The sequence below is a fragment of the Lonchura striata genome, chromosome 5 (genome assembly GCF_046129695.1).
Source record: "Lonchura striata isolate bLonStr1 chromosome 5, bLonStr1.mat, whole genome shotgun sequence".
NCBI classification, from domain to species: Eukaryota; Metazoa; Chordata; class Aves; order Passeriformes; family Estrildidae; genus Lonchura; species Lonchura striata.
The window spans coordinates 39,419,823-39,446,174 of NC_134607.1; the positions used below are offsets into that span (position 1 = coordinate 39,419,823).

The following is a 26,352-nucleotide window of genomic DNA, read 5'->3' on the forward strand; positions in this document are numbered from 1 at the left end:
TAGTGCCATGCTGGGAATAATTTCATGATAGATGGTTTTAAACAAGATACCCACCAAGGTTATGCAGTCTGAAAATGTTACTCTTTTTGTCAAACATCTTATCTGGAAGGCTCTAAAACATCATACAAATGTGTTAAAAGCAGACTCTTCAGTGTCTGCTTTTATGCTGAATTTTAAGGGGTGTATTAAATAAATGAAGATTGCTAGAAGAAATTGGGCAGACTGAGATTTAGTCAGGATGATGGTGCACTACATGGGAAAACTGGATGTTAGGTAACAGGAGAAATTCATACAATATTACATATATGATTAGTTAGTATCCTGATATATTAAGGGTCATGTTAGTGTAAAATCTGGGCAGTGGTATTATTGTTGGTGTTGGCATAACACTTTCATAGTGGTGCTTGTGAAAAAGATAATGAGCCATGTGATCTGTTTTGCCAAAGAAGCTTTCCATAAATTTGTTAAGATTTTTGCATGCTTGTTCTTCAGCCAGATTGTTTTACATTCTTGTTTGATGGTAGTGATAGGAACAGTTATACCACCATCTGTAGAAACAAGTGGTGTACATATAGCAATACTTGCATAAAATTCTAAGCTGATTGATAGAGCATATTCTTTTCTATTGTCAGTTCTATGTTTTACATTACACTAAGGACTATCACTTAAAACCCAGCAACTTTGTTCCTCCTCTTTCTTTCCCACTGATGACTTCAGCCTAAGAGAAAACAACTAAGGTGATAGATGGTAAAAAAAGAGCCTGTTCAGTATTTTAATAATAATGACCAAGTTAATGCTGTTGAAGGTATTCAAGGTCTGCTGTGATTGCCTCACAGTCAATTCACCTCTTTTGTATCAGTAAAATGTTGAAGCAATAAAATAAAATTATTTTGGTCCTACAAAATATGTGCCAAGGGGCCAGTCTAACAGTTTGCTAATAATAACGCACAAATGACTGTGAGCAAGCATTTCTGAGAGCCAGAATCCTCAAATTAAAAAAAAAAAAAGGCAACATAAAAAACATAAAAAGAAGCTCTCAGCCAGCCACTGAATGAGTTGCAGGCTCATCAGATTCCAGCTCTGGCAAGTTGACAGTAATTCAGATCTCAGTTTATTTTAAACTTTACATCGTTCATGAGGGAGACCACAAGTGACCTTTCAAATATAAATGAAAAGCATGCAAGTGACCTCCTAATTTCTTCTCTTACTCTTATTTTTAGAAGAGCCATAACATCTCACTGCTTCCTCTTTTCACACTCAATGAGAAGACTGTTGTCCGCATTTAGCCTTAGTTGCGGAATCAGTCTTTGGGTAGTAAATTATAGAGTTTAATTGGAGAGATACAGGTAATAGCTACAAAAAGATTAGTCTCTCTTCAATGAAAGATTTGTTTCTACTGGAGGTGCATATCCCCTTGCCCAAGCAGTAGAATAAGAGTGCAGGAAGAGTTACGTGTGTCAGATTTTCCATAATGGGAGAGCTCTAGATAATATTTAGCATCCAGTGACTGAAAACTAAAAATAAGTTAATTATTATTTCATATTGATGTGTCAAATATCTGTTTTGATCTTTTTGACACAAGTTCCAGATTTTTTTTTCTGTTTGAAGTGATTTTGGGAGTGATTTTGGAATGATGCCTGCCACTTATGGGAATGATATGTCTCCATTCCCCAGTTTCCAGAAATAGAAGTGACCTTATTCTTAGTAGATGCATCCTGATGGGCATAGTGCAGGTGCAACCTAGTGCAGGGGCAAATTTAATGTATCATTATCCCTTACAAGGAGAAGAGGAGGATATTAGTGTGGAACATCACCTTGCCATGTGCCTGCTGAAGAGTACCTAGGAGAACATGATTTCCTTGGTCCCCTTAGGCTATCAGTGGCATGAAGGTCCTTCACATACAAACTAACATTTCTCTCTGTGTGATTTTGCTGAGACTCCAAGCTAAATCCAACCTGTGCACTCCCCAGCCTGTGCACTTGCCTTATAAAGTTTTTAAAAATAGAAATATATGTATAATTTTTTTTTTAAAGTCCAGAAAGAAAAAAAAACTACCTCAACATATTCTGGTCCTTAAAAAACTTTTAATATATTATCAGATTATCAGGGTATAAGAACTATTTAGCAAATAGTTTTCTACAAATGTGGTATATACATTTCTCATAGATGTTTTACATATGGCAAAGTAAAGAGAATTTGTAAATGTCTTCACTAAGCAGAGTGACTTTCAAGGAGGAGGGATCAGTACTTGTTCCCTATGACACAGGTAGGGCAGAAATGCAGTGTTTCTAAATGTGATTGCTGAGACATGAGAGGCACATGCCCTAATTTCAGATACTGGAAAACAGAATTTTCTGCATTCTTCTTTTTCTCTTTTCATCAGAAGGGGAAATGCCCCTTTCCCCACTGAGTAACTCATGCCAGGTTTGGCAGAAACAGAAGAAACTCTCATGCTTTGAGGATTCACACTATCCCTGCTGCCTTTATGTGGCAAAGGAGTCTCCCAGGAGCAGGCTGGACATCTGAATGGAGGTAGCAGCAGAGCCTTGAATTCAGCTTTCATCTGCAGCACTGGAGTATGATCTTTTGAAATGCCCAGCTGTGTAGGGCTTTTTAGGCTCACTTATGTGCATGCCAAATAATATTTTCTATTTCTGGGACACTGATGTAATGTCTGTCTACTATGAAGCACACTTTCATTTAATAGTGAAGCAAAGAAGAAATTAAATCTGTACAAGATTCAGGTAAAGTCAAACATGCTAAACAAATAATAAAAAAATAATTAGGGCAGTGAGGGAGTAAAGAGATGAGGCAAGATGGAGAAAAACATTCCTAGAGAGTCACACTAGCACCAATATTTAATTTTAACTTAAGTAAAAGGCCTAAAGACTGAGAGACTGCAGTTTTAAATAACAAAACCTCACAAATATCCTAGCCCTTTTGCTAATAGATGTAGGTGACAAAAAATATGGATCTTAATTCACACCTGACAGTGTAATGTGCTAGAGGTATAGAAAAGGGAGAAGGAACTGAAAACTAATATTTTATAAGGAATGTCTGTGGAGTTCCTGATATGGGGAATTCAAGGCTTAGCACAACGTTCAATTTTGTGTCACTTTCATGCAGGAAATAAAAAAGTATTTACAAACAGTTTTCTCCATGCTTACCACTTTGCTTCATGTCATCCTTGAAGCGTTCCAGCTGAGATTACTTTGAAGTGGTTTGGGGCTTATATCCCATGAGCCTTATGTCTGTGGCAGCCAAAGGGGGAGCAATTTTTATCTAAATTAGAGGTCACTTTTGTATGACTTGTCTAAATTCGGAGAGTCAAACAGGAGTGCAGCTCTCTTGGGGATGCCTACAGATTTCCATCTCGTAGGCTACAGATAAAAAGCAAAGTTCTCTGGAGGCTGTGTTCCTGCTTGCCTTGCTGGGCACACGGCAGAGCAAGTGCAGGTGATCAGGGGCTCTGCAGAGGGCAGGGCCACGCTGCCTGCGCCAGGAGCTGGCCGAGGCAGCCTGTGTGTGCCACAGGCTATCAGAATGCCACGCTGGCTAGCAAACTAAATCAGAACTTGGCTGAGGCTCATAGAAGGTTGTGTATAAAAGATGAATTAGTGCATTATGATATATAATATATAATATAATATAATATAATATAATATAATATAATATAATATAATATAATATAATAGTGAATATTGCACTTGCGATATTTTGCAGAATATTGTCCCTGTGGCTGCAGAAGTAGCTAACCCCAAAACTTCATTAACTTTATTTTACTACCCCTTTGCCCTCCTAGTAAAGTGGGTGGAGTGTTACAGGGCACTCGGGCTATGCTTTTCCCCATTTCCAGGGACCCCTGTGACTCTGATCAGATAAGCCTGGTCCCCTCCTTCCTGCCCTGATGGGGTTGGCTGAGAGCCAGAAATCCCTCCCTGTCCAGAGCCTAGATAAGGCCATGACCCTTCCTGTTTGCCCTCTTTCCCCCCGGATCTCATGGAATAAAGAAGCTGGGCAACCCCATTGGGGTGAGAGCCTCTTTTGAATCTTTGCCCATCTCCTGACATTCCTCCCCTCAAGGCTTCGTATCTCTGGGCTAGCCTAATAATTTAGGGGCTTAGAGAGGTAGGAGTGTCAATGGAGGATGCCAAATTACTAACTACTTCAACAAACCTATTTTATAATGGCTCCACCAAAACAAATGATGCAAAATTAGCTTTCATGTCTTAAAATCTTTGTAAGACTTATTTCAGTTTTGGGCTGAAGATTCCAAATGCTGAAAAATTTCTTCTGAAAAAAAAAAAAGGTCAGGTTCTCTACTTTGATAACTCAGGAGTATATTTATAATGTTCATAGAGTCAAAAATTTAATAGCTATGTCTTCTTTTAATCACCTGAAAATCTGAGTTTTTGCACTTGACATTTTTCACTCAGTTGCAAAATTCAGAGAAATGTAATGAAAATCTAAGTATGAATCTGTTTCATATAGTTAGCTTCCACCAATGCACAAATATCCTGCAATAATATGATATTAAGACCTGCTTGTTAATCTTAATTTGCTTTTCTAGAAATAGCACATAACTAATTTGTATTATACACACTATATAATTTTGTCCAAAAAGGGTTATCTACTACATACATATTAAAAGGACCACAGACTAGACTGAATTATCATAGCCACTATATTTAGTAGTAATAATATGTTGCAAAAACTATGCTTACTAGGAATACTCTGGCTGGAGAAACCGTGTTATAATAGTCAGTGAAACTGAACAAAGTAATATTTCTATGGCAAATTTCCTTTGGAGCTGGTGTATAATGAAGACAAATTTTCATTCCTAAGAAAACAAATGAGTTGGTAGGTTAGAAGTAGGACATACAAAAATACTCTTTCAAGGTACCTTTATAAAAAGCTAGCAAACTATAAGGTCAGCAAGGAGAAGGGGAGAAGCAGAAAATATTGTAATTGAAAAATGTTTTAATTTTTTTCAATATATACTTGTTTTTTCTTCTTTTGTTTTTAAATGAATTATGAATTTAATAATAAAATAGTGTACAGAAATATACACTGCTATTCTTTATCTAGCATATTTAGCTCTCCTTATTTGGAGAACTGTTTAACTGGCTGCCATGTTCACTCAAGACCACTAGAAGGTGCTCCTCTGTTGAAAGATAATTATTCCTGTCTGAATTGCTGTTAAAAGCTAATTGCCCTCCGATAACTGTGGTTCTGGCCAATTGTTACAGAGACTGTAATTGCTGCCACTACCCCTGCTATAAAAAGCTGGACCTCATCTGCTATAACCATTATCACAGCCTGAAAATAACAGATTTGTTATCACTCATTCTCTGATAAATTAAAATCCCATCTAGTTAGTTGTGCTGGAAGGTGAGGCATGGAAATTGTGGTGGAACTAACAAACATTTTGTAAAGTCACAGAATCATTTTGGTTGGAAAAGACTTTTATGATAATTGAGTCCAATCATAGACCTAACAATACCTAAACCCCTTACTGGAGTAAACTAAGGCAGAATGCATCCATAATGAGAGCTTGTACAATTGTCTGAAGTCTGAAGGAGAGCCCAACACAAAAAGAAAGCAAACAAAAACAAATAAACAAAAAATCCAAACCAAAACAAAAAAACTCAAACAAAACTACGGCAAACATACAGTCACTTGTTAGAAGCACAACTGTTAAATATAAGACCGGTCCAAGTCTGGCAGAATAATAATCAGCCTTCCTCTGTAAGATCTGTGCAGATTGCAGCACATACTACTTCTGAGATAGGGCTAGATTAACTGTGTCCTTTTTTGGTGCTCAGACAGGTGTTGATCTGGATGCATATAGTGGTGTCAGTTGAGAAGTGTAAAGCTTACAGAAAAGCAATTTTCACTGAGTCTGGAAAGGCTCAGGCCTATTTGCATACCCCTGTATGTGGTATATGTGCACATATACCACTGTGAGCTAGAGAGCGTCTTTTTCATCACTGAAATGTGCTTCCTCTTGGTCCCACAAAACCAGTTCCCCACTTTGTCTTGCACTGGAAACACAGACATGCTCAGTAACCCCTGGGGTGCCTGTTTGTCCAATGTGAGATCTAGTCAGTCTCCATAATAGACAGCAGAGTTACAAGTATTTATTGAAGATAAAAAATAAGCCTCATGCTTAATCTGCTTTGTTTTCTTACTCAAAATTATTTATAAATGTTTATGTTAAAGGTCTGTGTAGTAGATACATTTTAAGCAATTCTATTTACTGTTTAAAAAAAGCTTGTGAATTGGCTTCAGGAGAAAAGAACAAACAGTATAGAAAAACCCCTGATTATTTTGACAGGTTGTTGCAGAGCATCACTAAAGTGGCATTGAAGAACAGGGATTTCATCACTTCCCTTCAGAGTTCAGCATCAGCATTATACAGGCTATAAATACTGCTTTTTCTTTTATCTGCGATGAAGTTTGGATTCCAAAGAATTCAAAGAAGGAAAAATGGTGATAAAACATTTTGGTTCTAAAATTAAAAAAATAAGGAGGATCATAAAATTGCTTACATAGGTTTGGGAGTTCAAAAGTGCTAAAAATTCTAAAAGAATAAAGGGTGCAAAAATATAGTCTAATACTTACATGCCCTTTAACTATCTTTTTTTAGATTATGCAATGAGGCCATTTAAAAAGAGAATTTTTTTTTCTAGTTTTGTAACCTGAGATTGTGTCACATAGAGTTAAAAAATCTACACCTCAGGAACAAATACGTTAGCATTTTCCATTGCTAATGCAGGGTTTTCAGTTACTTCCCCATTAAAAATGTTCTAAAACGTTACAGGAAATCAATATCTATTTTTACAGGTTTCCTTTTATCTGCATCAGCACAGTCTAAACCTGAAGTAATAAAATCAGTAATAGTAAAGTCTAAAATTAAAATTGTAGGCTAAATCTCTATAAGGAAATTGAGAGGTGCAGAAATATTCAGAATTAAGCCTACTTACACACTAATTCTAGCACAACTTTAGTTCTTCCCACATTATCTACATTTACAACTCTTCCAAATCAGCAGACTGAAGTATTCCTTCTAGGTAATAGCAATAACATGAATGTAAAGCAGAGATGTGGTGCCTTCAGGACCCCCACTACAACGTTTGATATGGCAGATGGCACTGACCATCATCACACGGCTCTTTCTTGCCTTTAGGTAATCCATTAAGAAAAGAAAGTGTCAGCTCTTTCCTTGCAGCAGCAAAAGTCCATCCTCCTATTTTTGTTTTGGTATTAAAAGATGAACTGTGCATTCTTTTGCACAATTCTTTTCTTCTTTGAGAAATCACAGGAAATCTTTAAAGGCTATGTGGCATTTCTAAAATGGCATTTCTTTCTCTAAGGAAGGCAGAGTGCTATGCATTTCCCCTGTGTGCACTCACCTGCAGCCTCTAGTTCAGATAAAGCTCTTGAGACCACCAAAATGAGATGACACAGGTAGTACAGAAGCTCAATGAAAAGACATCTGGCTGTGGACATCAGTCTTCTGATGTTGGCTGAATTGGTGGGAAACCCGAGATCCTAAGCTCCCTTTGTCTTAGCACACCATGTTCTGTGTGAGGACATCAGTTTTCTAGCTGGGTCTGTAGCTGAGACCTTGACTGTTACCTTTTGTGACATCAGGCTACATTTTACCTTAGACTGCAAAAGCTGAGAGCTGCAGTGTTCCCTGATTAAGGTTCACCTTTCCCAGCTGGAGGAAGCCCCATCTATGCTGCATCATGTGAATTGAGCTGGTAAGTGCCAACCTGGAGAAGTCCTGAAAAGAGAACTTGGGAGGACTGTAGGTTTGATAGATCCCTGCAGGAGACCAGCACATGCCACCATCTCTTAATTGCAGGCTCCAGGCAGAATCTTGGATATCTCTAAAGCAGGAACAGAGAAGATAACATTTCCTCTTTCAAGGCAGATGATGGACTTAGCCATATTACCTGCCTCTGCTGTGGTTCCTCCAGCTGTAGAAACAGTCTAGGCATATTTTTTCTCCTGCCTTAAGAGATTTGATTTCCACAGATTAAAGCAATGTACAATAATGAAGTATTTTAATAGCATTGCGGTATTGTTATAGTTGTTTGCCAAGTGAGGTGATTCTCAGGCATAGCAAAGAAAATCTTTGATACCGGAATGCACTTATTTATGTATATTGAAGAGAACATCTGAACATTTAAGGAACATCTGAAAATTTTTATTTTAAAAAGTCCAAATAACGAAACATTTCAGTAGTTTCTCTGTGAGGTGAAAGTACTATGAAGAAAAATAGAGAATATAAAGATGCTTTTCTTAGCAACTTTGGGAAATTTGTAGCAAAATTTCTCTCTTCAACTTAGAAATTTTTGGTTTAACAATTGTTGCTTACAAAACAATGCTGAATGTACAATAGTAAATGAGAAAATTGTTTCTCTGAGAATAGATATACATAAAAGGTTAAATCTTTCAGGTCAAGGTCTATCTTGTGTTCATTGAATGTATTATGAAGATGTTAGAATATCTAGACAAGGAACACAAATGCTACCTAGACCTTGCAGTCAGTTTTGTAGGCTAATGCATTATTACAATATACTATAATGTGTTCAAACTCATAATAGTTAGGTATTTAACTGGATACCATATCCTCAGATTTCATCAAAAGAAGATCAGTGAGAAACCAATATTGCAACATATTTGTCATAGTAGAAGATGTTTACTTTGGCTCTTGGCTGTTTAGTTTATTGTCCACTTACTGTAGCAAAACGGAATACACATATAATTTTATTTGTTTATGTCATTCTATCCAGGTAATATTATAATAAAACATTCTAGGAGCATGTATTTCAAAGTGAAAAATATAAGCAAATAAATATGAACAGATGTCTTGTGCCTTTTACTTTGCAGAAAACCTTTGGTTTCAATCAGGGCAACATGAACATTAGATCAGCTTAGTTGAATAAAAATGCTTTAAAAAAGAAAACAAATGTCTAGAACCCTAATCAGCTACTAGAGTATATTCACTGCTGAGTATCATGAGAAACTGGAATATTTAGGAGTAAGAGATGGAAGGATGACTTTTTAAAGATGATGCAGTGCTTTTAGACTCAGCCAAGGACAAAGGCATGTTATATGAGATGTCCAGGCTGGGAGAACAGCCAACAGAGGCACTGTGGCACAGATGTGTTTTGTAGCAATGCCCTTAATTACCTTTTTTCCTTCTGTTCTTCATTATTCAGGGTTGGTTGAGACAAATTTTTCTAGAAGCATGAGGTTGTTACTTCTCTTTTTGTTCACTTTTTCTCTCATGTGGGTGAGCATCTTGGGACCTCTGTTATAGATGGCTTTATTGATAGATAATTAATGAGCTTTATAGAACTTGTGGACACAGACAATGGAGGCAAACAGACATAGAGGCATATTTCCAGTAGATAATTAAATTAAAAAACATAATGTTTTTATTTTAAAGTAAGAAAATTTGAAATATTAAGACATATCAAAGGAAAGAAGCACTACTTAGAATGAGGTAAGTACACAGGCATGTAATTCTTCCATGGGATTTTGTGAGTGTAATAGTACATCCCAACACTTGTAAAGTTGTAAAATGTTTCAGATTATCAGAACTGGATTCTTTTCCTGTCACAGTTACAGACAATTAAAAAAAAAATTCTAGATTTTATACATATGTATTTAGTCAATACAATTGAAACCGAACAAGAGAGATTGAACACCCATGTAGAATAAAATAATTTTCTAATACAGACAAGGAGAAAATGATATTAAAACTGTGGAACTTAAAGAACTAAAACGGTACAAAGTGCATTAAAATTATTTTGTCATAAGTAACTTTGAAAATAAAGTTAATGTGCTCACTGATACATAGGCTTTCATAATTAACAAGGTAATGTGTGGAACTTGGCACAAAAACAAGTCAGCAGGTGGCTGATTATTGGAACATGATTATTTTGCTCGTACAGTGTGATGAAAGAACACATATTTAATGACTCTTGAAGGTGGATGTTCTGATGACTGTTGTGCTGGTTGAATGACTAAAATGTATTGTAGTCTAATTATCTTGGACTGTCCTGAAACTGTGATGCTAAGACTCCAAAGGAGCAGAAGCATTCTTTGGAGTGGCATCTCTTACCCTTCTTGCAGCTCGGCCACCTTTTTATTTCAGAGCTTTTCCAGTGCGGACTTCTCCCTGTTGAGGAGTTCAGAGTTCGTGGTGGAACACGGGCTCCTCTGAAGCAGAGCACTAATAATGAACAACTGTAGTTGCCTGGGCTTTGAGGGGAACTCCTGTTGCCTGGGAGAAGACTTAGCACAGCTCTCTAATCCATGCTTGTTTATCTCATGAGCAGGTCCACTGTAGCTCTGACTATCCTCAAGGACTTTATCTTACTATTTATTTTTTGTTTGTTTGTTTTTGGAAATGTGCTGCACTTTCCTGGGTTAATGAGGTTCCACTGCCATTGGAGCTGCAGAGCAAGCAGCATTAAAATGAAGTACTTGTAGAAAGCCTCTCTGCAAATGCTCAAGCAGTTCAGCTGGAAGCATTCTGACAGTTATTAATTGCACAATCACAATCACAGCAGCACTTAAAAACAGATGAAGAAATAATTAACAGAAACAATAAGGAGGATCCTCAACACTGTCTGCTCTTAATCCTGCTGTATTTTTCTCTCCCGGAATTAAAGGAGCTACTTAGAACTTTTCATCATTTTTTATTCCATGTTGCATGTACATACAGATAGAAGTATTATTTTACAATAAATTAGGGTATGACAAAAATATTTAAAATGCCAATACTGTAAAGATAGGAGCCGCTAGTATTTCTTGTCTTGTTAAGTTTTACTCTACATTTCTGTGTATTCTTGCTTATTCAAGAGATACCTGTACAATATGGGAGACCAAATATTAAATAGGTCTGATGACACAAAACCCAATGAGCAGCTGGAGATGCAAATCTTTGTACCCTGGTGTTTAAGTCATTGTTCTCAGGGACAGAGTAATGTCCCTTACCCTTCCTCTCAGACAACAGCAGTACTGGCACTTGGGATGACATTTTATACTTTTAATTCTTTGATAGAATGTCTTATTTGCTATTGTAAAAATAATTGGGTCAAGGCAACTGTTGATGCTGCAGATGATCTCTGTGACTTTGTAAATGGCATTTAATGTGCTTATGTTCCCACAGGGTGGTTGACAATTAATTCTGTTAATTAGTATCACCATCATCATAACATGGTAAGGTATGAAAGAAACAGCAAACACAATCATAGCAGCTGAAATCAGTAACAGAGGCCTAACAAGTCTGTTCTTTCTTTGCTGACGTTTACTGAATTGTAGTAATGCTTTGAGAGTCAACATATAGCATGTGAAGATGACTGTGGCTGGAATTAAGAATCTCAGTACAATTTTGGAGATTGTGAATGGCACGGCAAATTGTAATGGTTCTTCAGTGCTATCCAGGTAATTTATGATGTTGTGCTGTCTTCTAGCTGCAACTGTGTAGTAAATCTCAGGCCCCGATGCAATCCCTATGAAGATCCATACCCCGATGGTGCAAAACACAGCCTTTTCTTTGTCCCACCATGTTAATGAACTGATGGGATGAACAGCACCTATGTATCTGTCAAAACTGATGAGTGTCAGGAAATACACACTTCCGTAGATATTAATACTAAAAAATAGCCCTATGATCTGATAAAAAGCTTTACTGAAATAGACAGCAAACCTCTGGATATTATAATATACTGAAAAAGGTGCCATGAGAGTCCAAGTAAAGTCACACAGTGCCAAATTAAAGAGAAATATGGTATTGGTAGTCCATGTCTTCATGCAGTAAACATAGTGTCGTAGTGCAAGTATATTGCCTAGAAATCCTGTTAATAAAGTGAAAAGGCAAACCAGAATCAGCAAATAACAGTACCACTCCAGCTTAGGATTTCTGTTGCAAATGAAAATAATGCATGTACCATTCATCATCTGTCCACGGAGTACGCCTGAAGGGAAAAGAGAGACCAACAGCCTTTAAAATAAAAATAGAGTTGAATACATTGCATATAAAATTCAAAAAATTTAAGTTAAATTCAGTGTGTTTGAACTGGCAAAAGAATTCAGAACATGGTATAATGTACAAACTCTCTCCTCTATCTGAAAGAAATGTAAATTCCAAGTAGGTAACACAGCTTACTCTACAACACCCACACAAGCAGATCTTTATGAATTTATATGGAAAGGTTTATATATTTTCCTCTCTGCTATTTATTGTAGTGTATAATGGATGTGAAGAAAAAAGTGTGCACTCTCAAGTGAAAGCAGTGTCCCTTGGCCACTAATCTATCTTTGGAAAAAGCAGAGGAGGTGACAGAAGGACAGTATTTGCCCATGCTCATTCCATCATTGCTTTGATTGCCTTGAGCATTCATATGGGGCCTAGGGGCAAGGTTCATGTGGGCAGCTGTGCACTGAACTGTGACTGAGATCAACAAAACAGCATCAAAACAAATGTGGATGAAATTCTGCTTTTAGTGAAGGCCACAGAAACTTTCAATCTAAAGTGCTAGGCAAAGTGCTTTTTTTGACTTTTTTTTTTTTTGTTTTCTTCTGTAAATATTTGTCTCAGGATGTGCTTTGGTAGGGTTAGAGAATATTCTTTTTGTTTAACTTTATGGCCTACTTTATATCAATTCCCAATATGGAATATGTGGACTATAGATCTGCAGTGTATTTTTCAAAGCAAGTTTTTAATGCTTATAAAGTCTTATGCTTAATTCTAATGATTTTTTTACTCCAAATGAAAACAAAGGCTGGAATATTCAGTCAGAATGAGCTGTCACCAATTGCAGTTTGTTATGTTTCTAGAAAATTTCCAAACTATGCCAAACTGTGAGATCTGTCCAAGTAGAAGCTGTGTATGAGGATCATCCAAATAGCAATTTCTAAATCAGAGTACACTACAGTGCTTGCTAGGATGACAGAATAAAATTCTCATGAGTACAGGCCACACTTTGAGTGAAATAAAGGACCTTTTCAGAATGTTATTGATTCATTGAAAATTTTGAAACATCTTCAACTGTTGAGTTGGCAATAGTGGTTTTTTTCCTAACATAATGCTTTGCTTTCATGTCAAGCTTAATACAATAAGTCTTTTCCAAAGGTATGTTCACATACATGGGTCACAATATAACAAATAGAAGCTGCAGTGAAAACCTGCTAAATACAGACTGCATTATTGTGCTTTGCAAATTATAGTCCACTCAGTTACCTGACAAAAAGCTGGTTTAGACTATGCTCAACAAAATTAGGAAGGAAAGTGGTTTCTCTAGAAGCTCAGCAACAAAGGCAGTCAAATGACTTTCCAGGAAATGATATAGATAGAAAACCATCTGTTCTACTCACAGGGTATTTCACAGGTGGGGAGTGTTTGTTCTATAAATGTATTTTTTAAAGTATTGAAACACGGACTTTAACCTAGAGTAGTTATACTTTCCCTTCTCCTTAGCCTTTGTGAAATATAAAAAATTACGCAAACTGAAATTTCTAAGATATCCCTGTAAATTCTTTAAAATGTGAAACATAGTTAAGTAACATTTTCTCATTATATGTTCAATTAAAAGTAGTTGGAATAGGTATAGCAAATTTATATTTTCCTAAAATCCTCTTGGCTAGAGTTTGTGTTGTTGGAATTAAATGGCATTTCCTACCTCTCTGCCTTCCTTTTCAGTACTTACAAATGGAAGTATAAATTAGTCCTAAACTGGCTACAATCAATATGGCCATAGCTGCACGAGGGAATTGTAATGCCAGGTTCCCGATCTTATTAAGCTTCTGGCCAAGTTCTATAGGTAGGTATAAATGGAGGGAGGCAAACAGTTGTGCCCCCTGCTCTGCTTTGCTCTAAGTTGGCTGGATAAAGTCTGGATGTGCAGCCTTATAAGTGTGTTAGGGCAGTCACAGACTTGAATGAAACAAAATCCCCTTTCTCCTTCATCGCTTTCAGTTTGCTGGGCTGCACTCAGGGCTGAGCTGTATGAGGTTGGTTTTGTCGCTGAAGGGGATGGAGCTGCCCATTTGTGTGAGGTGCATTTGGAGCTCAGAGAGTCATTAGAAAATATGTCTGTTTGTGTAGGCATCTCCCACATGTCTACCTTGGGATTACTGTTTGAATTTTCTAAAATATTTTTGCTGTCTCCTGTTAATTCTTTGTATTGTAGTAGAGCTTAGAGACCATAAATAAGACTAGATTCTTGAAGCTGTGCCTTGCAATTGAAGTGAGTGGCTTACAGGGTGGACACAGAGGAACAGATGCAGAGATAAAAAGAACTTTTCCTGAGATAACTTAATAAGCAAGAGGAAAACACAAGGGGTTTGACCCCCAGCTTGGTATTATTCCAGGATCTCCTGGTCTTCCATGAGAAGAATTTAAAGCCTTATACAATCACAGATGCAGTCTGACTGCATGCAGGAAGACAATCAGCATGCCTTGCTCTATGCTGAAGCCATTGGAGCTACCCTGATGTCCAGAGGATATGTGCTGTAATAATTTTCAGATGTGACATTTTTTTATGAGACAATAGCAAGTTTTCTGTCTACTATCTTGGCACCAACAGAATAACTCAAGCTATGAGTTGGATATGACTAGATTGTGTTCACAGTTTGAATCCAAAATTTTGCATCTATATTTTAAGAAAACTTTATTTTTCTGAACATTACAGCATTCACTGCTAAGTCTATTTATTCTGGAGCAAAGCCAGCCAACACACATATGCATATTGTATTGAGGCAGAATGAGCAACAGCACCATGGCATTATAGTGTGCATATGTTGTTAGTACTGACTAAAATCAGACTTTCCAAACTTTGATGAAAGTAGAATTGGTTTTTGAGGTTAAAAAATACTTCCCATTTATTGAGGTTAATTTTTCAGTTGAACAGTTTTGGTCATAGATGAAGATGACCTGGAGCACTAAGTGGGCAGAAAGGGCAATCCCTTGATGGTCCACCCAGAATTAAAGGAATACATCTGATTCAATTAAAAGCTTGGTATTCGAATATTACAAATATGCCTGTGAATGGTTGAAGTTTATGGTTTCCATCACTCATAATTAAGACAAGAAAGCATGCTAAATGCATGGATAAGAACTTACTGTTTCTCTTGTTTCTGCTTCTGCAGTTTAATGAGTGCAACCATCTTATGGGCTGTAGAGCTAAAGATACTAGAAAAGCTTTAGTTTTTTTAAAAGTGACCTGTTTGACTCAATTTTTTGTATCTGCCTTTTGAGTTGTCTTTTCTCTTGGAATGGAAAAGAAATACTGCTCGGTTACTGCCCGGTTTGTTACAGGACCCTGAAATCTCTGCTACCCTGTGTTTCCCTAGTACTATTGATGTGCTCTCCAAAGCCTTGGAGCAGGTAAAAAGACCTGTTTCCAGTAAAAAATTACATTTGGAGGAAACTTCTGGTGGAGATAGGAAACATTATGATAGGAGCATCTTGATTTTTGTATATTTTTAATTTGCTGGCAGTCATTCATATGGCATTTAACTTGCATTTGCAAAGGTCCATTAGGCTTAACACACTTATTTGGGAATTTTTAAGTATATAATTTGTTATGTGTAAATATATCCTAATAACCGTGTTCTTCTGTGTCATACCTGTTGGGGTTTATTTTACATTTTTAACAATTTCATAATAAGCAAGTAATTTTCTCTGAAGTTAAAAAAAAAAAAAGGTTGAGTCAAAAGCTTATTTTGTGTAATATTATTTCTTATCTACTCTCTTTGTCCCTTGCTACTTTTTGTTTGCTACTCTTTATAGTAAAAGCCCTAATTTTACATGAACTGTTTTATTTTTCTGGAATTACTCAGAATTTTGTTGGGATGTTTGGAATTGTATTTTAATCTAGTACAAGTCTATTTCTGTTACTAGATAGGTTTTCCAAATTTCTGACCATTCACACCCCATAATATTTCTGTTGTGTTTTTTCCAAGTGTAACCTTTTAGCTCACTTTATAAAAAAACCTCCATTATACCAAGTCCTAGGTTTTGTTATAAAAATAATAAGAATTACTTGCAATTTTTACTTTAATAACTTACCTGTTAGACAATCATCTGATCATCCATTTTTATTTCAACTGAATTGATGTGAAAGGGTATATAAAGCAATGTGAGCATTACGTGGACTATTTAACATATTTTAGTTTAACTGCATTTAGCATGTTATACTTACTCGTACGGTGGGAACAAAAGTAACATCTATGACATTTGTATGCAGTTAGGTAAGAAGATTGTGCTAAGATCCAATTCCTTTTGTTTTTATATATCAGTATTGTGATTAAGTACTATTTCTTTCATTAAAAAATTATGCTGATGAACCCTGCTTGAGAATTAATGAAGTCATATATAACAAACACAAGTTACAGTAGAAGGAAAGTTAAAGTGGAAGAATTTGCCTATTGAAGACAGTATTTATGAAAATATTATTTTGAGAATATGATATTTATACATATTAGTAGGTATTAATCGATGTGTGATAACTAAACAGGAAACAGCATTGCTTTGGAGAGTGCAGGTGCAATGAATATTTATTAAATCTTTCCTCTTACCTGTTTTAGAAAAGTTGGAGTTATCTGTTTTACAGAAGTCAAGATTCCAGGCTGTATTTTTTCTCTCCATTAATCTGGACCTCCTGAAATCACACCTCTATTTTGCGAGTAGTGCTTATTATCCGAGGTGTCGGTAGTATTCCATATGCAATGGCAGCTGTTCAGAGAGCAGGTATCAAACTGCAAGGGAAGTATCTTTTATCATTAAGCCCCTCCTCTCAGTAAGTCAGGATAACATGCTATTGCCATGACAGCCTCTGCTTGCTCTTTAGGGAAGGACAGACTTATGTGGCATCCTCAGTCTAGCTAGGCCTGGGGCTGTCATGGTTTCCAGCAGTGAAAGTGTAGAAGAGTACAGGGGCTTGGGGCGTGTGTATGTGTGTTTGCACTTTCCCTTTCTTCACCTTTCTTTGCTCACAGAAACCTTGTTGCTGCCCTGCTACTGGACTGGTCTGTGAACCTGTGTTGCTCTTGTCCCATTATAGAGCTTAATTCAGCCCCCATATACCTACCTGCCACTTCTCCTGCCTCATGGTTCCAACATCATTCCAAAGTCTCAGTTTTTTCAAAGAACTCTCATTCTCCAGCTGCTTAATCCAGAGCTCACATCCTACCTCTTCAGCCCATAGCCCATGTCTGATCCAGGTCCTCAAGTCTTCCTCCCCCAAACATGCATCTCCATCTTCAGCGGCAAATACCAGCCCTGGAATCTTCCTGTCTGCCTGCATGAGCATTTCAAAACTTTTGTTATTTTCTCCCACTTTATAGCTTCCCTCTCTGTCCAGCCCTAATCAATGCTAAATGTGAACTTGGTAGTTCAACAACCAGCTGAGAGAAATTGCCTTCATCCCAGACCATTTCACATCTCAGTCTGTTATATCACTTCTCTAGACACTTCCTGTCCAACTCCTCATATTAGTTCTGTTCTCCCTGTTTTCACACCTTCTAGTGCCAGATTGCACTGTCTTCTTGTTAGATGATGTCCTTCACCTTGCTGCTTGAATTATCTCTTGTCTTCCTTTACCCCCTGTTAGATTCTGCTGTGGCACTTTCAGCCTTGCAAAAAGCAAATTCCCATCTCTTGTGCTAGTGAGGTTTTCAATACTCTAAACACTTCTCTAAAGGCAGAGATGACAGAGAAGAAAAGCTAGCCCAGGAAAAATAAGTTTGTAGCAAAAATATCGTAAAAGTTTCACCTAACACCAGTGGCAAGAGTAAGGAGATTTTCTTTTCAAGTGGCAAGACACACCAGTATTCTTTGAAAAAAGGTATTCTTTGCAGAATAGAGTATAATACCATATCATATGATTAAAGTGATAGGTCTAAGAAAAACATACAGTACAAGATTATACACAGACTCATAATTTGATTACCAAATTAAATTAGGGAAACAAATAATATTTGTCAGTGGACATACCTAAAGTATTTCAAACTGTCTTAGACATGAAAAGCTGTCTTGGACATGAAACAGGAAAATTATACATGAATCAGTGACCTTTTTTATCACTTGAAATGCATTGTTATGGCCTGTGATCGTTCTCACCATCTTTTAAAAATACTGCTATTAATAAGTTATTGTTGCATTATTTTTCCTCCCCCACCTCTGGATTGCAAGTAATTTGTAATTCTATATCAATAATATTTGTTCATGCTGAATTACAGAAGGGTAGTTTGTCTACATGATGCTAAGTACATCCTCCTCACACACAGTAAAATAATTTGCCATAGGAAGAAGTACAGTTTAGTAGTTTATTTTGGTTTTATTATGATGTAAAATATTATGTGTATTTACTGACTGACTAAAATATGCCTTCTCATAATTTTTGTACCGTAGGTCAGTTGCTCCGTCTGAAAATGTTTCGAGAGGACCATGGGTCTTGGATGACAATGTTCTTCAGTACCATCCTCTTTCTCTTCATATTTTCTCACATTTATAACCTATTCCTCATTATGGCAGGGAATATGAGGTAGGTTCCAGATTTTTTTTTTTTGTCTTTTTTGCTCTAGAATATACTTTACTGTAAACTTTTTTATTCCTCTGCTTTCTGAATTTAGGTAGAATAGTAATTTAATTGGTTAATGAGCCCAGAGAATAAAGTTATAAAAAATAACTTTTTTTAGTTATAAAAATGAAATCCTAGACTAATGTTAGCAACTGTGAAATCATGGTAATAATGATCATTATATCTTTTTATCTTTTTTTTTGTTTGTTTAAAATTATAGCTAAAGAAATTTGATTAGAAGTTAGGGCTGAGTGGTTTACAAGATTAAACATGACTATTGTGCCTGGGGAGGAAGTTCAGAGTTAAAAGTAATTGAAACATCTAATTTGAGGAAGCTCATGGATATATAGTTTTTTTTTTTTTTTTTTGGTTATGTACAACAATATTAGCTGATCTAGTTTGTTTAGAATATTCTTATTTTTTTTTTCCCACAAGTTGCTCTGACAGAGCAAAATTGTGTTTGGCTGATGAACAGCCATCTATTATATATTAATTTATTTAAAATGGACCTGTTTATATTAATTTTCTGTCTAAAGCCTTGCTTTCTCCTGTTATCTCAAAATTAACACCGCTTTCATGTGTTGATTTTCCTGAGAAAACCTATATTATTAGTCATCTAATATGTACAAATTTAGTTCATGGGATAAAAAAACCCACAGCAGTGTTGTTTATGAAAGGCAAGATAGCATCTAAGGACTTCCCAGCAAGACATAAGAAATCCAAAGTATTTTTAAATTGAAGAACAATGCAAATAATTAAATTCCTTGTTCCTAGCAGAATATCAGAGCCATGCCAACAGACAATGACTTATTTAATGGGTTGTGGTGTGGTGTGGTACAGATCTTAAGCGTGTTGACAAAAATGGGCAGTGCTCAAAGTCCTGTAAACAATGTGACATAAAGCAAAAGGTGAGTAGCAGGCAGACTGCCTGTCACTGAATGAGCATAAGCACAGACCAGCTGGGATAATCATGAGGCTGTGACATAAGACTAAATGTATTGGTTTGAGGCAGGCAGGTAAAGCAGCAGAGTCATCGACTGTTTTACGAAACGATCACAGTAATGATCTGGTAAATATGAATACTCAATAACAGGTGGGATAATTAGGATGGGGAGGCAGGGAGCATTGCAGATTTCTGGCTTCCCGTTTACGTAGTCATACTATTATTGGTATCATGTTAAGATTTATATTTGGTCTTTCTAATGTTCCATAAACTAAAACCAGCTAGCTGTTAGCAAAGCATTAAGAATCTTGAAAGCCTGACTCATGTCTGGAAATCAGATTTCATTTGTCCATCCACATTCTTGCTTCCATTAGCTGCACTGAAGAGATTGTGTGGCCTTCAGCATCCACATCCATGGAAATAGGCACAGCCTAGTGCTAAAATAGCTGTGTCAGACAATGTGCCCTCTTGCTTTCAGTCTCAAACAACAGAATTTAAATAATCTTGGTTCAGAGCTCTTGGTTCAGTCCTCTCAAAGTTGGGGTAGAAAAATGTGTAGTGCTTTTGAAAAGAGGGTTTCTACAACAAACAACATCAAAGCCAACTGCTCCATGTTGCCCTGATGAAGTGTTTCATCAGGAGTGCATTTTTTCCTGAGTAAATGTAATCTTTATGAAAGCTATTTGCTTCACAGTTTGTGTGGGAATGCAGCACTTCCCTCTGGCTGCCCTGGCTGTCTTGGGACCCTGGCACAAAGTGAAAAACACTCGTGGCTTTAAGGTTAGCCGGTGGAAAAAACTGCCAACTTTGTATGAGAAATTACAAGCCACAAGGGTTTGAGTAGTGTGGTAGTTGAATTAACAGAGGGTGAAAAAGAAGAATTGTAGGGTTTTAAAATTCAAGGGGACAAGATGGAGGGATTTGGGCATGTCCTGACCTTCTTCTCCTTCTTCTTGCCCTCCATGTATTGCTGTGACTTTTGGTTTAAGGTAGAGACACACTGTCCAACATAAATGATAGATATTGGCACTTTTTTGTAAGCATAGTACATTTAATTTTTAGTATAAAATGGTAACACCACCCTAAGGGGGTGGGAGTCTGTCTCAAAACGACCTGCTAGACAGACTGCAGCTCCTTGGGAAAGCATGTTATAGATAAGAGAAAATAAACAACCTTTAGAAGCCGACCCTACGCATTCTGACTTCTTCTTTGGCCATGCGGGCTGGGAGAAAAAGACTTTTTACAATTTTGGGGTCATCTTGACCACCAGACACCCAATAGGTTTGTACTTCTGTGCAAAAGAATAGCTCTGTCTATATCGTTTACCACAGTGCCTTGCTGAAATGATTATGACCAGAGATGAAGGTCAGAGTTTGCCTGCATGAAGGTTATGGTGTTTGTGGAGAGAAACTGACCTTTGAGCCTGTGGGCACCTAGGAAACACAGGCATCCCAGATTACACATCATTCAATACAAGGGCTATGGAAGCCTTCCTATCTATGAGACTAAATGAAAAACATTTTTTTTCTGCCTTTTTTTTTTTTTTTTTTTTGGTGTGTGTGTGTTTTCTCCTTGCAATGTCTCTGGATCACCTTTCCCTGGGTGCTGGCACCAGAGGGATTCTGACAAGTTTCTTTATGTCAGATGTTTGGTATTGTCAATGAAAATCCCTTTTTAGCACACAAGTAGGAAAGTCATACATCCTGAATTATGCCAGCATGGATGACTACAGAAAAAGCCCTTTTGAGGGCTAGAGAAACCTGTGATTGGAAGCTCTTTCATATAACCATATTTTAAAAAGGTACATTTTACAGTTGCCAAAATTTGGGGTTTTTTTAAACAGTATTTTTAAAAGACACTTCACATGTCTTAGTGCAGCAAACCTAAAAAAGTGTGAATATATCCCTTAAAAAATGTAGCAGGAGGGACTTGAATTTTCAAAGAGCACAAGCTGAATCTTGTGTTCATTTCTGGGTCCCTCACTAGAAGAAAGACATTGAGGTGCTGGGGCATGGCCAGAGAAGGGCAATGAGGCTGTTGAAGGGTCTAGAGATTGAGTCATAAGAGAAGTGGCTCAGGTTGCTGGGGTTGTTTAGCATGGGGGAAAAAAGGAGACTTAGGGGCCACCCTGTCACCATCTACAATGACCTGAAAGGAAGTTGTAGCAAGATGGGGTTCATCTCATCTCCCAGGATGAGAAGGAATGGCCTCAAGTTTTGCCAGGGTGGTGTGTATTGGATTTTGGGAAAAAAATACTTCACAGAAAAGATTGTTGAGCATTGGAGCAGACAGTCCAGGAAAGTGTGGAACCACAGTCTCTGGAAGTGTTCAAAAGACTTGTGGCTCTTGGGGATATGTTGTAAACAGTTGCATTTGATGACCATGGAGGTCTTTTCCAATGTTAACAATTCTCTAATTATAAGAACAAGTTGCTGGTATTTGAATTACATTGTACATTGTGTCTGCTGGGTGAAAGCATGACTATTTGAAATAAAAATTTTGTGACCTATTGGACTGTGTCTTTTTAAATTTAAAGTCACAATTTTTTTCAGTGATGCTTCCTTTTAGGTACTTCACAGTGTTGGGCACTGATACACTGTGTGTGTAGCCAGAACTGTATCTGGTGACTATATCTGTTATCAAAATACCATTGAATACTTTTTATAAAAAGTGAGGGAATTGGGTGTTCATTTATTAAGTAAGGTCATTTAGATTCTTGGAATTAAGCAGTGATTTTGAGCTGTGTAACAGAGGAACAACATGGCTTGTTTATAAAAGGCTGTGTTTGAAACATAAATGAGAGGAAGAAACTTCTTTTTCTGCATCAAAAAGTGTATTGCGGCAAGGCCACGTGGTGGCAGCAAAGGGCACAGTTTAAGAAGCTCAATCCCCTGAAAGTATACGGGGATCCTCGCTATCAAACGTTTTTCCTGGGTTTTTCTGTGCCACAAGCAAATTCAGGGTCCTTTGTTTATTATTTCTTTCTTTAAAGGAATGTCAGGTCTATAAATGTCCAGGGACTGTCCCGTATTTTTGTCATTTATATGTGACTTTTTTACCCTTGACATACTGAGGTATTCCTAGTCTGTACCTACATTGAAGTTGTCCCAACTGTATTGCTTTAAGTAGAGAATATATCACCAAAAGGAAGCCCATTTTCTCCTTTGGGAGCCTGCATCAGTAAATAATGCTTTGATGTTTAACATTACAGCACAGTGATGTACTTTTCATATACATCCAAAAATCAAAGCTGTGGCTGCTTGTGTCACAAATATCAGCTGTCTTGTCCTAGGTGAAGAGATTTTCAGTTGTCCAAAGAATGCTCAGGTGATTCATTATTCAACACTATAAAGTGTCATTGAAATAACAGACACAAACCCATTTTCTCTTTAGCTGCAAATTGTCACATCACTCTAGCAATAACACAAATTGTTGGGATTGTCTTCTTTGAGTGTTGCATGTGTCTTGAGAGGGTTTGGTGTGAATTTATTACCTGTGCTGCAAAGGTTTTGGTTATTCTTATTAAGCACTAGGAGAGAGCACATATTTTTTGGGTAGTTTTATCTTCTATTACAGCTCCTTTCTTTTGCAGAATAAGTGTGAAATTTCAGTACATTTTACATTACTTGCAGAAATTCCTTAGGCATAATACTGCAACTATAATTAATTTTAGTTAGACTGATTAAGTGGATTTGGACCCAATTACAATCTGCATCTGACAAAAGCCTGTCTTGCATTTTGTTTGACAAGCTGAGACAAGGAAACAGCTATTTATATATTTAAAAGCCACAATAATGGCTTTCTATTAAATACTTTACCCTTATCCAAATTAGTTCCTACTCCCTTTCCTTTTTCCCCAAGATACAGATTATTGTGTCCCTGGAAATGTGCATTTACTCAAAGCTTTAAAGCTATGTTGTTCAGGTTCTGTGCTTTAGTTTGTTTGATTGCTCATTAGAGTCAAGGATTAGTCATCATAAGCATAATTTTAGGAGAATATTTAGGGACAACAAAGATTTGGTCTGTTTTCCAAACCATGGTTACTATTCTATAGAACTGTGAGGCCCACAGTGGATCTTTATTAGGCCTCCAGTATACTTTCATAGCTGTGTCTACTTGGCCATATGTTTTGTAGGCTTTATGTTGATGTATCCTCTGTGTATATTTGGCATAGCTGCGTATTCATACTGTAGTCATGCTTAATATTTGGCAAAGATTATAGTGTCATACTGTGATATTCAGAAAGTTCAAGCTTTTGTGAACTGCTGGAAGGAAAGATTCCAAATCTGTAAGGCCTCTGTGCTCTCCTGAGACACTAATCCTTTGGGGCCATCTTTCTTTCTCAAAAGTATGTGGAAAACAGGAACTTCCTTAGAATATTTGTAGCTTCTAAACAGCAAAAATGGTGACAAGTTTAAATTATGTAAAAGTATATAGAGGCAGAAAGTTTCTTATTTCTTATTGTGTTATAGTCATACAAAATATGGATGTAAAATATTTCTCCAAGAATGCAGTCTGTAAGAGGTTTACAAGTTAGCCTTTTTATTGCAGGTTGTCCTTCCAGCTGGGATCCTAAGATACAGGTGTCTAGTGAGATCGCAGCAGCAATAGAAACTGTATTTTCCAAGTCACTGTCTTGAGCCAGGATTAGTACTTGAAAATCAAAATAATCAAAATGTCAAGATAGTTCACGGTGTCTCAACCTTGAAAGCTAAACTTACTCCCACCTGGTCAAAAAGTACCTCTACATGTGCTAAATCTGCCATATTGCTTCTGTCTTCTGTGAAGCAGACTTCATGAAACTTTTCCTTCTTCTAAGCCAGGAAATGACAAGGAATAGAAAATGCTTAATTTAGGTGTAATTACAAGACAATGATTCTGAAAACCCAAACCTTTTAACGATCAAGAAACTCATTCCCCAAACCACACTCTGCAGAGAAAGGGCAAAGGAGGTTTAGCACATCACAAAACTGTTAGCATAGAATTATCATAGATCCCAGGGAGGATGGTGTCCCAGGACACCAAAGAGCTCTCTTATCCATAGAGTTATCCCAGGACAACCTGCTGGCTGTTGGCATTGAATGCTGCCAAAACTCCTGTGGCATAATTGACTCTCTTGTAACACAGGTGAATCAGGGTGAGAGCAATGTTAATCACTTGGATAGAATGACTGAAATTAATAGAAATTTGTAGATAACACCAAACAGCAAGAAAAAATAATCAAAACCAAATTATTTTCCTGTAAACTCTTTTAGATAGGTTACAGGCAAAGGCCAAATCACAGAATCTCAAGTGACACATACCAGTTTTGGAAGGAGTTCTTTGTCAAAATATGGGCAGAAGACAGCTTGGGAGTAAAGTACTTGTCATGTGGGCTGACTGAATTAATCTCAGATACTTGTAGATGTTTCGGTGAGAATTATATTTAACTAATTATTATTAGTTGTAGCACTGTTGTAAACCCCCTTCCTCTAAGAGCTTTCTTCCTATTGCTCAAAATCAATGACTCTGGTTCCAAGAAGGTTGTGACTTATAAGAGATGCCAGAGGGAAGAACTGCAAGTGCTGAGCACAGCCAGACCTGCTGGCTATGAGCAGGAAGTACAAAGGATGCTGCAGGCTGTGATGGGAGAAGCATGGGAGAGACAAAGGTATGTCCAGCACCAGAGGGGTCTTGCTCAAACCCAAGACAGAGGGACAAGTATCGTGGTTGTGTCCTAGCTGTCCTGTGGTATTGCCATGGTGAGACTGATGTAGCTGTGGGAATGTCTTAGGGCTTTATAGACTGATTCCTCTTTCCTCCTTTTAAATAGATATCCTTTCCAGTGCTAGGGATAAATGACTAGGGTAATTGATCACAGCCCAGTGCTGTTAAACCTTATGCAAAAGTTAATTGATGGCACTATTATAATTTTTTTTATTTCATACCCTCTGTATTGAACTGACATGTAGACATTGAGAGTGTTTTCCCTTAACCACACTAACCTTGCAGCTGTAGCATTGACCAGTAGGATGATGTGAAAATGCTCTGCTCTAGCAGGTCTTTTCCCATTTCAGGAACTATAACATTGCTGCTGTGTTCGTTTCTCATTTTATTTTCCCATGACACACACGAGTTGGATCCCCTGAAAGCTGAAAAATACTTTTCTCTTACCCAGAAGATTGAGTTCCAAAGAGAAAAACAGTCTGGGGAACAAGTTAGTGAGTTGCCCTGCATTTGCAGCTCATGAGGTGAGGCCACGTGTCTGTGGGTGATAGCTCTGTGTAGAAAGTCCAAAGACACTACTGAGGCCTGTTAAGGAATAGTCCTTTTAGAATGCTCCAAGTAAAGCACAGTTTATTCTTGTATAGGATGTCATGTCTTTAGGTCATCTCACCTTGAACTAGAAAATCTGTAAAGCTGCAATCTACACTTCTAAGACGTTTGTCCTTTGCCAGGAAAACATAAAATTGAGGTTTTTCTTCTGAGAGGATATACTGCCAATTTCTATTAGCTGAGGAGCTGGTCCATTACTGTTTTGTTTGCTTTTAGCTTACAGGAGGACATTGAGATAAACAGTGTTTAAAAAATAGAAATTTAATAATGAAAACTTCCATAAAAATCAGGTTTTTTAAGAAGAAAAGACTTCTTGACACTTTTTATCCTTCTTCATTTTGGCTGAAAACCCTGAAAATACCAAGCACCTGGAATAGAAAATTCTGTGGTCCAGCTGCCACCCTAGAGAGACATTTGCTTGCTCTAGGTACTGCTGCTGTATTCTCTTTTTTGTCATCAGAGCGCACCTGTCCCCAGCGTGC

General features: G+C 37.2%; 2 protein-coding genes across 4 annotated transcripts in view; one reads left to right on the forward strand and one right to left on the reverse strand.

Moving 5' to 3' along the window:
* TMEM117 (transmembrane protein 117) overlaps positions 1-26,352 on the forward strand; it is a 178,323-nt gene that overhangs the window by 7,890 nt on the left and 144,081 nt on the right. For all 3 annotated transcript variants that reach the window (XM_021545319.2, XM_021545320.3, XM_077783484.1), the window contains exon 3: positions 18,444-18,576. In XM_021545319.2, the coding sequence (XP_021400994.1) occupies positions 18,444-18,576 (133 nt within the window). The remainder of the gene's footprint in view (positions 1-18,443; positions 18,577-26,352) is intronic.
* LOC144246268 (P2Y purinoceptor 1-like) lies at positions 10,985-16,679 on the reverse strand. Its single transcript, XM_077783126.1, has 2 exons — positions 16,610-16,679; positions 10,985-12,006 (listed from the first exon to the last, which is right to left on the reverse strand). The coding sequence occupies exons 1-2, from the start codon at positions 16,677-16,679 to the stop codon at positions 10,985-10,987; spliced, it is 1,092 nt and encodes a 363-aa protein (XP_077639252.1).